Below are 17,647 nucleotides of genomic sequence, written 5' to 3'. Positions count from 1 at the left end.
TCTTCATAACCAGGCCAATCCCTTAGCCTCATGTTCCTTGTTGCTACATCTCAATATCATTGCACACGCTGTTTCCCTACCTCCTTTTGCTTTCTGGAAAATTCCTACTCATCCTTCATAGTGTGATTTAGGTGTTACCTCTTTTGTAACACCCCCTTTTGTTCTCAAGAAGAATTAACCACTTTCGTATCTTGTAAGCATTCAGAAATACAATCAACCTTTTTAAGCACTCATTTTTCCCCTAAGAGTATTGCTTTATACATTATGTGATTTATTTCATTCAAATATCACAATAAATCTGTCTATAAAGTAGCAATTGGTATCCCTATCTTATAGAAGAGATGGCTGATGCTTACCAAATGTACATGTTACACTGAAATGTTTGCATTCATGTACACAAATCTACCATGGTCCAGCTTGATCCAAAGGCAACATGTACTTTTAACTAAGGGAATGAATAATTCTATTCATTGGCATAGTATTGTGTATAGTACAGTAATACAAAGGAATGGTATTGTGGAGTACTTCAAGAATTATTTTTCTCATAGTGCAAAATTTGACAAATATCAGAGAGAAAAGTTCAAGATTGTAATCTTTGCAAGAGCCTAATTCACATGACTTGAAAATCACTTGAGAAGTGGAAGTAAACATTTTTGTTACCATGACTGAGATTAACTAATAAAGACTTGTAACAAAATGGGTAACCACCTATTTATCTATCCACTGGGAAGCAATAAAAAACCTCAAAATACAGTTCTGTGGATACTCAAAACCTTGAAAAGTAAACTTTTTAGCTTCAAATGTTCCTGCTATAGAGAATGGATGTAATTTTATGTTTGGAAAATTCCAAAATAATAGTATCAGCCATCCTTATCAATGCAGACAAAACCCCCAAAGAGACCCAGATTCTTATTTGTAAGAATTACAGAAATGTATTATAGCGGCACAGATTAGGAGTTAAAAGGCAAAACCATGTGTATGATAAAAAGCACACTAAAATACAAACAAAATAATGTGTCTTTTGAATTAAAAATAATTGTTTCCATAATACTATGAAAAAAGAGAAATAATACACACATATAGCCCTTTCTGTGTTTGCATAAAACGTGTATTAGAAACAGAAAAGAGAAACATGAAGAAATTAAGCACTGCTGTGATTTGGGAGAGAAAAGCGAAACAATAAGTGAAGAAATAAAAGCAAATCAATAAAACTTTGTCCAAATGTGGGTCTAATTAATAACCTTGTGGGGCTAATTATGAATGCTCTCTTTCCAGTTATGGATGCTTATTGGCAATTGGTCTGTTGTGAACCAGTAGATGGTACTGAATGGTACAATTCTCTATGGAGGGCAGGAATAAATTCACCCTGGAAGCAAGTAGTAACTCAATTCTCCAGCATCAGCAGAAGGAGCACTTAGTATCTCTTCCTATAGAAGAATCTCTCCCAGGAGATTTGGTAAAAGAACCTCCACTGAAATAAAAATTAAAGTATTTGTGCTCAGGAAACTCCATGAAGCTCAGTGACACCTTACATGAATGATCCATATTGGGGAAACAGGGATTCATTACATACAGTTATCTATTCTGTAAGTAAAGGTAATTTTAATGTTAAAAATATAACCAATGCAATACATAGGGTGAATATTTAGAGTTATTTTCTATCAAAAGACAAGTCTAGAATATAACACAACCTGCTAGAAGTAACAAATCCCTCTTTACAACTTTTACCTTGGCCTTTGTAAAATCGTGGCTGCTATGCTGTGTTTGCAATCAGCTAAGGAACAGATCATTGCACTTTTGTGTTTCAATTGTGAGATGGAAAAGCAAGAAGGTAGGATGGTGTTCTCCATGCCAAACTTGCTTAAGACAGAGAGGGAAAGAACTGCCTAAGAGATAGGGAGAAAAGGAAGAGATAGCAAGCAGAGAAGGGGAGCCTGAATTTGGGCATCCTGTGCCCACCCGGAAGGGGGATTCCTGAGCAGGACAGCTGGAAAGAAGAGCATCTCTCCTGCTGCATCTCAGCACACTATTTGTTCTACTCAAAATAACAGCGATAGAATAATGATTTTCTCAAGTGGCCAATTATTTCAGCAACAAGGAAGCCATGTTTTACAATGTTAGACAAAAGAAAATTAAACTTTTAAACTTTCATTCCAATCACTGTTGCTGTAGGCCAAATATGAACATACAAAGGCATGATATTTACCTTGTGCTAAGAATAAAATTTGAATACTGTTTTCACACGTATTCCACACGTATTTCACACATATTTCACACCAAGGTACTTGGTAAGATATTCAGGTGACCAAAAAAAATATCAAGGGCATTAGAATTATCTATATCTGATATACATTTTATTTTTTGAACTTTTCTTAGTAGGTAACACAAATGTTTGTTGCATATATTAATCTTCCAGCACCTGTTTAGTAGCTTTAAAAAATCCTGCTCATTTAAACACATAAGAAACATCAAAGGAAAAATTCTATAAACGTAGAATTACATTTTTCTAACATTTCATTCATCTGTATATTAGACCCTAACTTCCTTTCTCTTGAACTTTTCATGCTTTCTGCTTTTCCTGCTTGAAAAGCACTTTCTTAGTAACTTTTATTTTCCTTTGTTTCTTTAACCTCAATGAGTAATTTCCCTTTTGGCCTGGAAAAGTCTTAGACAATTATTTTGATAACAGACTTCTTGGCAGGCAGTGTTTCCTGCGCTCTGGGCTGCTCTCAGAGGCAGTCTTAATTGAACAAGACTTGATATTGTGGAGTGTTCGCCCCCATCCTTAGTTTAAAGCATAAAACATATAGTAATGAGTCACCTGAGAAATAAACTTAAGTTAATAAAGTAGATTGAGGAACTAGAAAAAAAGATTTCAGTATTTCATTTTAAATGACTTTTTCATCATAATTTATTTATATACTTTGCAGTTTATGCAAAAAATACCCAGTAAATTTTTAAAAATTCAAGAAAGCTCAAACTTGGAATTATGCCGCTGGTATATCAGGACTGATTGAGAGACCCTAATGTAGTTAAAATTGGAAAGAGAGAGAGAGACAGACCAGGGGTGGATTTTCTATGTCTTGGAATTGATTCTTACAATTTTGGGTTTTGAAAAACTTTATGCAGAAGAGGTAGAAATATAGTCCAGGTTTTATTTGTGTTTAGTAATAATACTTTGTAATATTTGGGATATATGGAAGGATGAAAGACAAGGAAGGGGACTTGCTGAGATATTATTAAATTAGTCCAAGGGATAGTTGAAGGTCTTAACTAAAAGGATGGAGCCAGGAACTGACAGGAAAGAATGAATTGAAGAAATGCTGAGGTAGAATGGGTAGGACTCTGGCCACTTGAACACATTGAGATTGAGGCAGATCTCTAGGTCTAAACTTTCTGGATTGGACAAGGTAGATAAGAATTCACCAGGGTAAGAAAACAAGTTGGGGTATATGAGCAGTTTGTGGTAGAATGAAATAAAATTGGCTTTTACAGGGTGAAATTGAAATTATTAGTTTATTTGTTCATTAAATATTTGCTTAGGGCCTAGTATCTGACTATTTGGTGCAAAAGACAGTAAAGTAAGAACTTTCATGACTCCATGGCCCTTGCAATCTAGTGTAGGTTGGAGGACAATAAACAAGGAATCAATTATACAAATAATCTGATCTTTTCAAATAGTGATATAACTTATAAAAAGTACAACATGTGACATAAAAAGAGTAACTGGGGGGATTCTGTTTTTGAATGGGTGGTCAAGAAATGCCTATCTTAAGAGTTGATATTTGAGCCTGAATGGCAAAAAGAAAACAGCCATGGGCAGACCTAGGGGACATTTCAAGTAGAAGAAACCTTCTGGCTCTAAGGATAAGAACAATGTCAACATCTTGAAAGTCCATGAGTTTAATAACCGTGGGGAGTATGGTACGGTAGTAGCTTAGAGATACAGGCAGGCTTCTATAGGACAAATAGGCTGTCAGATCCCTAATTTGTTTGCTAGAACACTTTGAACCATAGCAGAGGAGACTGGCATAAGAATATAATATAGGCATCATCTATTTACAGGTGCTGTTTGAAGCCATGAGAATGGGAACACATGAAAACACAGAAAGAAAGGCAAAGAAAAAAATGTGAGAAAAATAAATATTTAGTGGGTGAACCAAAGAAGAGAAACTATCAATGGCAACAAACACAATGGTAAGAAAATTAAGAGAGTGAATGGGAGATTGCAATATCTCAGACTGAAACGGAACAGACAGCTTTAAGAAAAAGGGAGTAATCAAAAGAATTAAATGTCATGAATAACAGGGCAAAATGTTTCTAATGCAAAATGGGAAATAAGATCATTGGTGAATTTTTCTTATACAGTTTACATGAAGTGGTGAGCAAATAACTGAATGCAGTAGAATAAAAATTAAATTAAAAGTAAAGTAGCCAGAGCCAATGAAAACTGTGTTCATAGGGTGTTTGTTTTGGAAGAGAAGTTTGAGTATACTTTTAGGCCCTGAACAAGAAGTTAGTGAAAACAAAATGTTGAAAGAGTAAATTAATGATAATAGCCAGGCCAGCGGAGGTATAAAGGACCAGATTACACCACCGCCACCAACAACACAATTGTTCAAAGGATTAGCTCTGAATAAGGAACATCTTTTGTCCCCCCAACTGTAGTCATCTGAAATACCTAAAAACCCTTAGGTAGACCCCTCATCAGAAAACAATATATAGATGCAAAATAAGCATATGAAAAGACACTCCAAATCACATGGAATGCAAATTAAAACAACAACAAGATGCCACTGCACACCTATTAGAAATGGTCAAAATCCAGAACATTGACAACACCAAATGCTGGCATGGTTATAGGGCAAAAGGAACTCTCATTCATTGTTGATGAGAATGCAAAATAGTGATTTGGTGGTTTCTTATATAATTAAATATATTCTTACCATAAGATCCAGCAGTCACAGTTCTTGAGATTTACTCAAAGGAATTGAAACCTTACGCTCACATGAAAACTTATACGTTCATATTTGCAGCTTATTCATAATTGCCAAAACTGGAAAGCAGCCAAGCTGTCCTTCAGTAATTAAATGGATATATGAGCTGTTGTACATCAAAACAATGGAATATTATTCAACACTTAAAAACAACCTATCCAGTAATAAAAAGACATGGAAGAATCTTAAATGAATATTACTGAGTGAAAGAAGCCAATTTAAAAGGGCTACATACTGTATTATTCCAACTGTATGTCTTTCTGAAAAAGGCAAAAGGATGGAGACAGTAAAAAGATAAGTGTTTGCCAAGGGTTGGTAGGAGGGAAGAATGAATAGATAGGGCACAGAATTTGGGGCAGTGAAAATATTCTGTATGATACTATACTGATAGACACATGTCATTAAACATTTGTCCAAATCCATAGAATGTACAGCACCAAGGTTGGCCCCTAAACTATGAACTTCAGGTGATTGTGGGGTCAGCATGGGTCCATCAGTTGTAACCAATGTATCATTCTGGTGGGGGATGTTGATAATGAGGAAGGCCATGCAAGTCTGATGTAGGAGGGTATGTGGAAAATCTCTATACTGTCTCTTAATTTTGTTGTGAACCTAAAACTGCTCTACAAGAGTTAACATATTAAAAATATTTACTTAAATTATGTATATGTCTTGAGATTATGAAATAAAAAATCTATCTCTGTAGTGAAAACCCAAAGAAATGATAAAACTGTTAAAAATGTTACATATTTATTTTTGTTCAATTACAATTTATATTCAGTATTATTCTGTATTAGTTTCCAATATACAGCAAACTAGTTAGAAAATTATATACTTTACAGAGTGGTTCCCCTGCTGCTTCAATACCCAACAGGCCTTATATATATTTATAATGATATTACTGACTATATTCCCTATGCTGTAATCTACATCTTGGTGACTATTCTGTAATAAGCAATTTGGACAGTTTAATTTCTTCACCTTTTTCATCCATGCCCCAACCCCCTTCACCTTTGACACCTGTCAATCTGCTCTCTCTATCTAATGAGTCTGTTTCTATTTTTTTATTTTGTACATTAGAACTTTTAATGATGACATGAATTCTTGTACCAGAAACCTAAGGGTTGTTGTTGGCACTAAGAAGCAGGCAATGACTTCTTTGCATACTTAACATCAATCATATCATTTATATAATCATGTACCATAGGTCTATGAACTCTTTCCTTACTATTCCATTTATCAGCCAAAAGTTCTGGTTAGTCATTTCCAATATTTTAGTTCTTCATTTTCTTTTAAACTCATAGATTCAAAATCTCCCCATCCCTGAAACTAAGAGGAAGATAAAACACCTCATTTTAAATTCCTGGAAGATTCTCTGAAAGCACAGTTTTAAATGCTTACACCAGAAAGTTTACCTGACCTAAATTCTGACCATTAGATAATACACTATTGGAATAAAGGCATTAAAGAATGGCTAATTCACAAATACATGATCTAGAAGGTAAAAGAGCTTTCACATATTAAGATTTGACTATTATATATGGTTAATGAAAGACAGGAAAGTTTGACTACTTGTTTGAATCATTGCTTCAAAAATTCTGTGTCTTGGCAAACTTACCCTGGTGGTCCTCTAAGGAGGACCAGGGTCTAATTGTCTAATTATTCAATTACCTCCTGACTTCTCTTCCCCCATAATCTAATTTAATCTTTATGAGCCATGATGCTTTGGGGTTTATGGTCCTTGCCTTTTCTGAATATATTTTATGTTGAATATATTTTATTTAGACACTTGAAGTGTCTCTCATCTAATCAGAGTGTAACTCAAAAACTTTACTGATATCAGATAGGCATAGAGGTACAGGACTTAATATATTTTGTTAGAGTATCTTAAAAACTCAGGACACTGTATTTTTCCAGTTTGTAGGAATGCAGATGATAAAAGCTGTTAGCCCATAATAATAATATAACAGAAATACTAACATCAAAAATTATTTTAAGCCCTGGCTGGTGTAGCTCAGTGGATTGAGTGCAGGCCTATGAACCAAAGGGTTACCAGTTCAATTCCCAGTCAGGGCACATGCCTGGGTGGTGGTCCAGGTAGATCCCCAGTGGGGTCCACATGAGAGGCAACCATACATTGATGTTTTTCTTCCTCTCTTCCTCCCTCCCTTCCCCTCTCTCTACAAATAAATAAATACAATCTTAAAAAATAATTTTAAAATAAATGGTAAGAGAACAGTTTTTTGTATTAAACATTTATGTAGCACCTTCTATATGCTATGTATTGTTCTTAGCATTTTCCCTCAACTTATTCAATCATTATAACCAAAGAATGAGGTAGGTACTGTTATTATCACCACAAATGGTACAACTGAGGCTAAGAGAGGTTAAATAATTTGTCCAAAGTTATACAGCTAGTAAGCACCAAAACCAAGATTCATATTTAGATAATTTGATTCTAAAAGATGGCAAGTTACTAAAACACTATGCTAAGTCTTTGCTACAAGAAGAAGAAGAAGTCCTTGGGGAAATAGTAGAAGCCTTGAGAGGAGAGCCTCCTGGGACTGGACTAGAGAGAAATGACAAAAGCTTTCACCTTTGCCCATGGGTTCTCTCTTTTAATGTGTGATGGCAACACAGAATGTTGTTCCCTGTCTAAAGCACAGCACAACAATGACCAGGACTTAACTTTTTTTTGACTTGCACTTAGTATAGCTATGGCAGGCAAGCATTTTAAAAACATAATTGATAATAGCAAGCATAAAAGAAGAATTTTTTAAAAGGGGAAAAATGTAAAAAACCCCAAACATTAAGCCTGTAAGTACACAGATCTGATTCAACAATAACTGACTGGTTTCCCAGGTTCCTAGACCTTGTTGCATTCCACGTTTACTTCCTTAAGGAGTCTCTCACTCTAAAGAACTCTATGCTTTGCCAACTACCTATGCTGCTACCTCACTAAAAGGTCATATTGATAAGACCCAATATATTCCTTCAACTTGTCAAGTGTTTCTTTATGACCTGAGAAAATAAAAGGAGGATATTTTCCTCTATCACTCTCCTAGGAAGCCCCATTCGGTTTCTGATGTATGATTTGAGGAGTACTTGCCTGGCAGGACTGTAGTCATTCGAAACTCCAGGATCTAAGCTGCAGTACATGTCCACAACATAATATAATGATGCACAGCAACTGTGCAAGAAGGATTACCTTTGCATAGTAATCGCAGGCTCTTCCTGTCCAAAACTACTTCCATATCATTTGAGAAATCATATTTAGAATTTTCTTTTTCCTATTTATAAGCTTAAAATGTTTTTTCCTAGGGAAAAAATATCTAGGTAGTAATTTAACAGGCTACAAATTTCTGAATGAAGTTGTCTCTCAGCATTTACAACCCAAAGCAAAACTTACTTCTACTAATGAAGGTATATTTTTATTAAATGTGTTCATAAAAATATTTTATATTGAAGTCTATAGTAACACAGTCTAAGAACTGTATGAGTTCTTAGATTTGGGACATCCCCATTGTCTCAAAGGAATGTGTGGCATTATATTATTTTAATCTATTTTGCCATTAGGGAATTATTACATAAGATAAGCAATATTTCTGGCACCAATTCATCAAAAGAATGGGCGAATTTTCACTGTAACACCTTATTCACGTATTTAAGAAGATTTTTATAGCTATCTGAAAGGTGACATTTTACTTTTGCCTAGCCTAGCATTGTATTAATACATTCACTTTTATTTTTTAAATGTACAGATATTTCACAATATTTTTATCATAGAAGGGTACAAATAATTTAGTTATCAGTGCATGCATTGAAATGACCTTAAGATTTAGATTTAATATTCTATTGGTCCCAACCTCCAAACCTAGAGAGAGTGAGGGATGAAATTTGAACAAATTCAAAAATAACTTCCTTTAAAAACCGTGTCAAAGAAACTTTTCTGCATAACAATAGTACAACGGCTACTGTTCCGTCTGGAAGTTTCCCCACAATGGTAAACTTGATGTTTGTAATTTGAAGTGCCTAAAAATGGTCAAGAGTTAAAGCAAAGAAGAGAACTTTTGCTGATAAATTCTCAGGTAGCTTTAAACTACTTTAATTTCCTAAGGACCAATTATGGTTAGAGAAAATTTACAGGTCTTCAAATCAGTGTTGGTATTTGCATGTCAAGGGTCAATGTAAATTTTGAGGAATAAACACATTCTTTGCAAGCAGCTGAAAACTGCTGAGAACAAAATGAACTTTTTCCTTGATGGTTATCAAAGAAATTAACATTAATAGTACAGGATTTTGTATATCTACATTAAAAAATTAGAATGAAGAGGTCAAAAGGGTCTGAAATAGGGTTTCCAAATGCAAAATTTATAGACTTACTAGTACATGCCATAGAAGGTGGGTCTTTTTCAGCTCGGAAGTAACCCTTTTCACACTGACAGACCGAAGTTGCTTCCATGTAGGTTAAACTGTGTGGAGGGCATTTAGAACATTTTGTGTTCCCAGCAAATGCTTTATAGAATCCTGGTCTGCAAGCTGCAAAAACAAGAAAAAAGTTTCTGTTATCCCTAGAGGTCTTTTATTTGCACCTGTACAATGCATTTTAATTTAAACACACTTTGAATCAGAGTTCAGTGTTATGCACACACAGAAAATCAATATATGTTAATATTAATTAATTAAATTAGTTATTCAAAATCAGTAACACAATAGTGACTTCACATTTTACTTAGGGTTGCTAATTCGAAAAGGCACACCTGAAACACACACATACAAAATGGCATTGCTTAACGAAATGGGGGTGTCCATTAGCGACAGAAAAGAATCATTTTGTGTAGTCCCAATAGATGGCATTAAATAACATTGAATCACACTGCTAAAAATGTATTTGTGTTCCATTTCTTCCTTAGTCCATCTGAGTACTCAAGGAGAAAATCCAAGTGTGATGCTAGGATATCTTTAATACTTTTCTTAAGGGGTAAATAACTATTTTTAAACAAAATGGGGGCTGACCTTATGTTTAGAGACCTTAGCAAGCAAGATCCAGCTTACTTGTTACATTGATTTATTTTTAATTATTTCTATTGTTATGATGAATGATTGATGACCCTGAGAAAAATATAGCGCCAAGATAATGGTTAATCAAGCCCAAATTTAAAACCAGAGTCTAGCGGACATTGTGCTGACCTGAGCTCCTTGCCTTCTGAGTAGGCCCTTGTAAGAGTTCCTAGGGTCAAAATTCTACCAATAGAATTCTACCAAGTTTGAGAGTTTCCCCATCTACCCAGAGCTATGCAGCTATAGCCTCATTTGCATTTCAACAACCAATCAGAATGGCTTCATTCTGACCAATCAGGATGCTGCTATTTGGACCAATCAAAATATGATGATTTGGAGTTCTCATTTGTATAGAAATGGACTAATCAAGGAAAGGTCTGGGAACCTCTCTGTAAGTCAGTCTCCTCTCTGTCTCTGTGAGCACACTTTCAGTTCCCATTGAAGACTGTTTCCTTGGCAGAAGATGTAACACTGGGGTGGAGCTGTCTTGCCTGGGATGAACTGTGGCATGGAAGCTGTGACACTGGAGGCTCCCTGCCTGGGCCACGTCACCCAAACTCTTCCACAGCTGTGCTGTTCCACATCCACGTGGTTAAACAATTGCAGTGTTTCACAGCCATGATGTTTCACAACTGATCTGCTTTCACTTTATAAAGTATCCTCATTCACTGAACCCCAAATCTGGGAATCCTCTTGGTGTTGAATTAATTGGCAGTGATAACTTTTTCTTCATATAATTTTTCTATTTATTATATTGAAATAAATTTACTTTAAAATTTTGACCTGGCTGGTGTAGCTCAGTGCATTGAGCACAGGCCTGCGAACCAGAGGATCGAGGTTCGATTCCCAGTCAGGTCATATTCCTGGGTTGCAAACCAGTTCCCTGCAGGCCAGTCCCCAGCAGGGGATGCACAAAAGGCAACCATACATTGATATTTCTCTCCCTCTCTCCTTCCCTTCCCCTCTAAAGATAAGTAAATAAAATCTTTAAAAATATAATAAAAAGTTTTTTGAATTACTTAAAAGTAGGTAGACAAATATTTAGTGACTAAGGTATGCATGCTATATACATATGGCAAAAATCATGAAAATGGAATGCAAATAAGTAAATTCTCACAAAAAGTCATGAAAATGTAAATGAGCAAAGTTATGTGATGAAAAGGTTTATTGAACCCGATTTTCTCTTTGCTTAAATCTGTGCCGTCATTTTCGGTGTACATCTTTACAGGAATGAAGACCTAGGAGGAGGGTCCAATGCTTGGCGTGCACCCAGGGTCCTGAACGGTAAAGGGTTAGTTTCCGGTCTTAAAGAAACCACTTTTGACCATTTCCTAAATTAACACTGTTATACAAAATTAAAATAATTTTTCAGTGACATTATATTAAAATGTTTTAACAAACTATCTATTTTAAACCAATATTTTTCACAAAATACTATAATTAAAAATATACAAAACCCAAATTTATGCATAAATTTATCATTATGCAATGATAAATTTGTGCATAAGGCTTCTGCTTATGTTTTTAGGACAGAAAAAACAATTGCCATTAATTTTTTGAAGTAAAGTTAATTCCTACCAGAATGAGTCCCAACAAAATATCTTTCTCTAGGTTCACATATTGATGAATATTTGTACAAATCTAAATTAATGCAATTCTTATTGATACTGGTAGTATATCTGCACCAGGCATGCACACAAACACACACATATGTGTTGTAATTGTGTTACCTTTAATAGTTTGTTATTTGCTTTTATAAAATGCTTTAATAATTTAAGAGAAGTAAAATTATCAATACTACACAGTAAAATTATCATTAAATGATTGGCTGTTCAATATATATGAAGCTATGAGTAGTGGTACATAAATAACAACACAGTCTCTTCTCTAAGGTGACAATAAATTAATTAATACTATAATGGCTAATCAAGAAAAACACTATTATCAAAATATTTCTCTGGGCCACAGATTGCCCCTCTGACTGAGGCTTCACAGGGCAGGTCTGCTCCACCACGGATGCGATTACCCCAACAGGGTAGGTGGGGTTGGCACATGGGGTCAGTGCACCCTCACCGTGGCCTCTGGAATTCACATCAGTGCCAGTGGTGGGCTTCTCCACAGCTGGGGCTGGCCTTGCTGGTCCAGGAGCCTCTGGCCCCTGACTCAGCCAGTGCAGGTGATGGATCAGGCTATGGTCACTTGGTGGGAACCAACTGCACAGAGCCCAACCTCAGGCCGGGCAGGGTTAACGGATGGTAATGTTGGGGAGGGAGGGGAGTAAGGAAGGGAGAGGGGAGCGGCAGGGACAGTACAAAATAAGAACAACAAAATAACCTTGAATATATAAGATTAAACAGAGCAAAGGTCAGGGGGATAGGGAATAAGAAAAAGAAGCTTCCCAGCATTTAGGAGCCAGATTTTTTCTTCCTACCCCAAACTCTTTCCTCTGGAACAGGCATGAAGGACTCAGAGTTCTACTGGCAGTATTTTTTTTTTTGCCTCTGCACTCACTTAGATATTAAAAAAAATAAAAATTCAAGAAGTAGCCCTTCTCCTAGAGAAATTGGGCAAAGAGCTCTTATCTGCTTGTTAATCATTTTGGGATTTTTGTGGGAATATTGTGTTGGAAGGACCTCCACACTCAAAGTGCAATTCCCTGGACCAGCGACATTGGCATCTCATGTTGGAAGAGCAGTCTCGGGCCCTCCAGATGGATTGAATCAGAATCCACAGCTACACAAGATTCCCAGGGGGCTGCATGTGCATTCTATTTGGAGAGCTCTGTCTGCATTACTGGTTTTTAATTCTGGCTGCATGTTGGAATCACCTAAAGTTGTGGGTTGACTTACAGTGTTTTTAAATAAAAAAAGAAAAGTACATATTTCTCTAAACCTGTCAAAATGCAGAGTATATAAATAATATATAATCACCCCATTAACATTTTCTTAAATGAAATATTTTTTAGAAAATATTTAATTTCTAAATGTAATCTTGTGACAATAGTTACAAGACACTGTATCATAAGCTATTCAATGAATCAATTTATATATATTTTGTCAGTAAAATCATTATATTCTTCTTAGTCATACAGTTCAAAATAACTGAATATATTTCATAATATATTGGGTTGGCCAAAAAGTTCATTTGGATTTTTCTGTAAGATAGTTCTAGTAGTACTTAGCTGTTGTTAAATTTATTTGGAACAATTTTGTTAGATTGTATTGTGACAGCTGTCACGTTAATGTGCATTAAAAAAAAAGACATCAAAATTGGTGAATTTTTGTGTAGACACTTCAATATTGAAGATAAAAGAAAATAAACAACATTTTTGGCATATTATGGTTTTATTTCAAGAAAGGTAAAAACACAACTGAAACATACAAAAAAAGATTTGTGCACTGTATGGAGAAGGTGCTGTGACTGACTGAATGTGTCAAAAGTGGCTTACGAAATTTTGTGCTAGAGATTTCTTGCTAGATGATGCTCCATAGGTAGACCAATTGAAGTTGATAGCAATGAAATCAAGACATTAATTGAGAACAATAAATGTTATAGCATGCAGGAGATAGCCAACATACTAAAAATATAATGTTATTTTGATTAATGTTATTGGTGAAAATGAAAAATGTGTCTTTTATTTTGCAGAACAAACTAAATGGACTTTATGGCCAACCCAACACATTTGTAACACTTCACTAAAAAATTTAAAATGCTGAACTTAAATATAAATTTAAATAATATATTTAATCTATTATAATATTTAGAAATATATCAATCAGTTTATAGAGAATATGTACTTTAAAAGGGGAACTTGTATCTGTATATTCCAATGTTACTTTAAATATAATTTAAATATTATCATAAAGGTCTTTCGGGTCACTTTTTGAAAAAGGACATTTTAAAAAATAAATTTATTAGGACTATGAATGTTATAGAACTACACTAAATGTTCAGTGAAGACAAATACTGTATGATCTCACTTATATGTGGAATCTAATTAACAAACAAACAAAAACCAAGGAACTCACGGAAAAAGATCAGATTTGTGGTTGCCAGAAGGAAGGGTGGGGTGAAAGAGTATTGGCACAAGGGGGTCAAAAGGTACAAACTTCCAGTTATAAAATAAGTGATTACTAGGGATGCAATGTACAACATGACGAAGTTAACACTGCTATCCGATACATAGGAAAGTTGTTGAGAGAGTAGGTCCTGCGAGTTCTTACAAAATAATTTTTTCTTTTTTTAACTGCATCTGTATGATATTATGAATGTTAACTACACCTATTGTGGTAATCATTTCACAATATATGTAAATCAAACCATCATGCTGTACACCTTAAAACTTATACAGGAATGTATGTGAATTATTTCTCAATAAAACTAGAACAAAACAAAAAATAAAGATTTACTCTAAGTTCAGATAAAAATTTTATTAGACATATAAACAAAAACTATACACATTTTGTTTCTTTTCTGTTATCAGCCATTCAAATCTCATCCATAATCATTTGGCATGGGAAGTAGCCTCGTAGCTTAGTTTTGTGCAGCAAAGCACTGTAATCTTTTATTCATTTTCTTTGTTAACTAAAACAAAAATTTAAATGATTTTTATCTAAAGAGTTTTTCACTAATTCATCATTTCTTTCAAAATCATCTTAAAATGCTTAGGATATCTCTTAAACACTTTAGAATAGCTTAGTGATATTCAAACTCTTCTTGAAAACAGCCTTATAACTGGTCTCTCAGCATTCATTTTTGAGCGTTTTAATATATTCTGGGGACAGAGTAATCTTCTAAACCTGCTCTGTCCAATATTAATATAAAGTGAGCCATGTATTCATAATTTTATTGTAGTAGCCACATTAAAAACTAAAAAGAAACAGGTGAAATTGATTTTACGCATATGTTTTAATTTAACCCAAGGAATCCATAATATTGTCATTTTAATATATAAGCACACTTTTGAAATATTTTACATTATTTGATTTTTGGAGGTTTTTTTTTGTATAAAATATTTGGACTCCCATAAGTATTTTACACTAATGGCACATTCCAGTTTGAACTTGCCACATTTAAAGTGCTTAATAACCTTATGTGGCTACCCCACAGAATAGTCCAATTTTCAAACACATAAATTTGTTCATTACATACTCTTGTTTGAAAAACTTTGATGAATTCTCATCATGTTTATGGTTACAGTTTAAAATATTACCTTTAGAATACCTGGTGTTATAAATTCACGGTTTTGCCCTGCCTGCAGTTCCGTCCACATCAGATGAAACTGCTCCCTTCTCATACTTCCTCTGTTATGGTTTTGCCTGCCTACACTTTATTCTCAACCCACCAGTCAATGATATCCTTAGAATATGCATCGGATCATGTTACTACAGGGCTCAGAACCTTCCAGTGGCTTTCCATTCTCCTAGGGTAAAGCCAATTGCCTTGTTAAATGCCTACAAGGCATTGCAAAATGTTATTCCCCACCCATTCCCTGTGATCCTGCTGCTTTCATCTTTTGCCTCTTTCTTCCTCAGGTACTCTGCTCTCACCGCACTGGCCTAGTTTAGAACCTGAGACACCCAAAGCCTGCTCTTGCCTCTGGGACTTCAGCATCTGCTCTTACCCAGCTGTCTGCATGGTTTTTGCTCTTTCCCTTTCATCAAATCTTTTTTTTTTTAACCTTACCCTATTAATGAAGTCCTCCCAGATTGGTTTCCCTTTTCTAAATTGGAACTTCCACCAGATTTAACTACAGTATTCCACACTACCCTTCCCTCTTTTTTCTGTCCTGTACCACTGCAATCATCTCAGGTCTGCCTGCCTCTGCTCAAACCTACTCCTCAGTCATTGTGTAGATAGATGGCATCTTTGATTTTGATTATTGGCCTGCAGAGTCTTTAATATATGCTATCTGGCCCTTTATAGAAAAAGTTTGCTAACACCTTCCCTCTAGAATAAATTCCAAACTCAGTTTAGCATTTAAATTATTTCACAGTGGAGGTTACATCTATTTTTCCAAACTCACCTTCCATTTATACAGAAATTTCAGACTTTTTATCACTTTCCACATATACCATACTATTTTCAACAGATTTATTGAGATGGAGTTGGTGTGCAAAATCTGCACAAAAGTGTACAATTTGATAAGTTTTGGAATATGAATACAACTGTAAAAACTTTACCACAATTAGGATGGTGATCATATCCATTAACCCCAAAAGTTTTCTTGTGCCCCTTTATTTTACCTTTTTAATTATTATATTTTAAATGTTTTCCATGTTAATACATACCTGTGTCTTGCCTTTTTAAAAATTTAAACTGACATTCACTGCTTTTAAATTTGCAGGTTTAGACTATTTACATTTAATATTACTACTAATATGGTGAGGTTTAAGTCCTTGTGCTACTTGTTTTCTATTTGTCTCATCTGTTCTTTATTCTATTCTCTTATTTTTTCCTTCTTTTAGAATAACTGCATGCTTTTAATGACTTCATTTTATCTTTTTTATTGGTTTATTCACTTACTAGGAAAACTCAGGTGGACGCTCATGAGAACCTCTGCAGCTCTCTGGAGTTCTCTTTCAGAGCAGCCCTCTACTCTCTGACATGATGTCGTGTGAAATCTAGCTGTCCTGGACTGACTACATGGACTCTTGTACGTGTCTTCTCCGTGCACGCAGGGAGTCTGCTGGGCTCTGTCAGGGCCCCTCCTCTCTGCAGCATGGTCTGGCACCTCTCGGGACACTAACTTAGGACAACTATTTCCTCCTTTACTTACACCTCTCTGTGATCTCTGTCCTATATTACCTGATGTTTTATGTGTTAAAAATTATTTTTTTATGTATCTTGCATGGATTTTCTTTATTTCAGGCAGCAGGTATTACTATAGCTTGGTCACAAGTGAAAACCAGGCTACTTTAGTCACCTTAATAAAATAATTCTTATTTTTCTAATTGTCTTTATATTTCATTTCCTTCTATAAGGTCCAACTCCTATTTACTACACGTAGTTTCTTAAAGACACACTTAAAAACCGTATTTCAAAGTACAGTGTGATACTATTGCCACCTACCAGAATGCCTAAGGTGAAAAAAAGATACAAAACTAACTTTGGTGAGGATATGGGGTGATATGCACTCTTATACGTTGCTGGAGAAATAGCCCTGGTGCCACTGCTTTGGAGAACTATTTGGTAGTACCTACTATAGATGAACACAGATATAGCTTCTGTTTTTTTAATTATTACATTTTCCATTACCATTTAACCCACTTATACCTCCTCTCCCTACAATCACCACACCATTGTCCATGTCCATGAGTCCTTTTTCTTTTCTGATATATCTTCTTACACAGCAATTCCACTCCTTGGTATGTACAAAACAGAATAGCACAAAGTGAAAGCAGCTTCTCTCCCAGAACCAAGTGCCATTGCTTAAGTGACGTATCACTCCTCCATTGGATTTTCATTTTCTACAATTTCATTGACATGAAAACCTTTCTCACCTGATATATTTTCTTCTCCCTTCGCCTTTTGCTTTGTCATTGTTAGTGTAAATCTTTTATATTCCCTGTTCCTTTTGGTGAAGTGTT

At 35.0% G+C, this 17,647-nt stretch overlaps 1 protein-coding gene across 2 annotated transcripts in view; it reads right to left on the bottom strand.

Moving 5' to 3' along the window:
• Positions 1-17,647, bottom strand: part of EPHA6 (EPH receptor A6) — a 911,975-nt gene that overhangs the window by 528,402 nt on the left and 365,926 nt on the right. For both annotated transcript variants that reach the window (XM_037132782.2, XM_037132783.2), the window contains exon 4: positions 9,381-9,536. In XM_037132782.2, the coding sequence (XP_036988677.2) occupies positions 9,381-9,536 (156 nt within the window). The remainder of the gene's footprint in view (positions 1-9,380; positions 9,537-17,647) is intronic.

The sequence above is a fragment of the Artibeus jamaicensis genome, unplaced genomic scaffold (assembly GCF_021234435.1).
Source record: "Artibeus jamaicensis isolate MK-2021 breed Jamaican fruit bat unplaced genomic scaffold, CSHL_Jam_final contig_3206, whole genome shotgun sequence".
Taxonomy (NCBI): Eukaryota; Metazoa; Chordata; class Mammalia; order Chiroptera; family Phyllostomidae; genus Artibeus; species Artibeus jamaicensis.
This window is presented reverse-complemented; position numbering and strand designations above follow the sequence as displayed.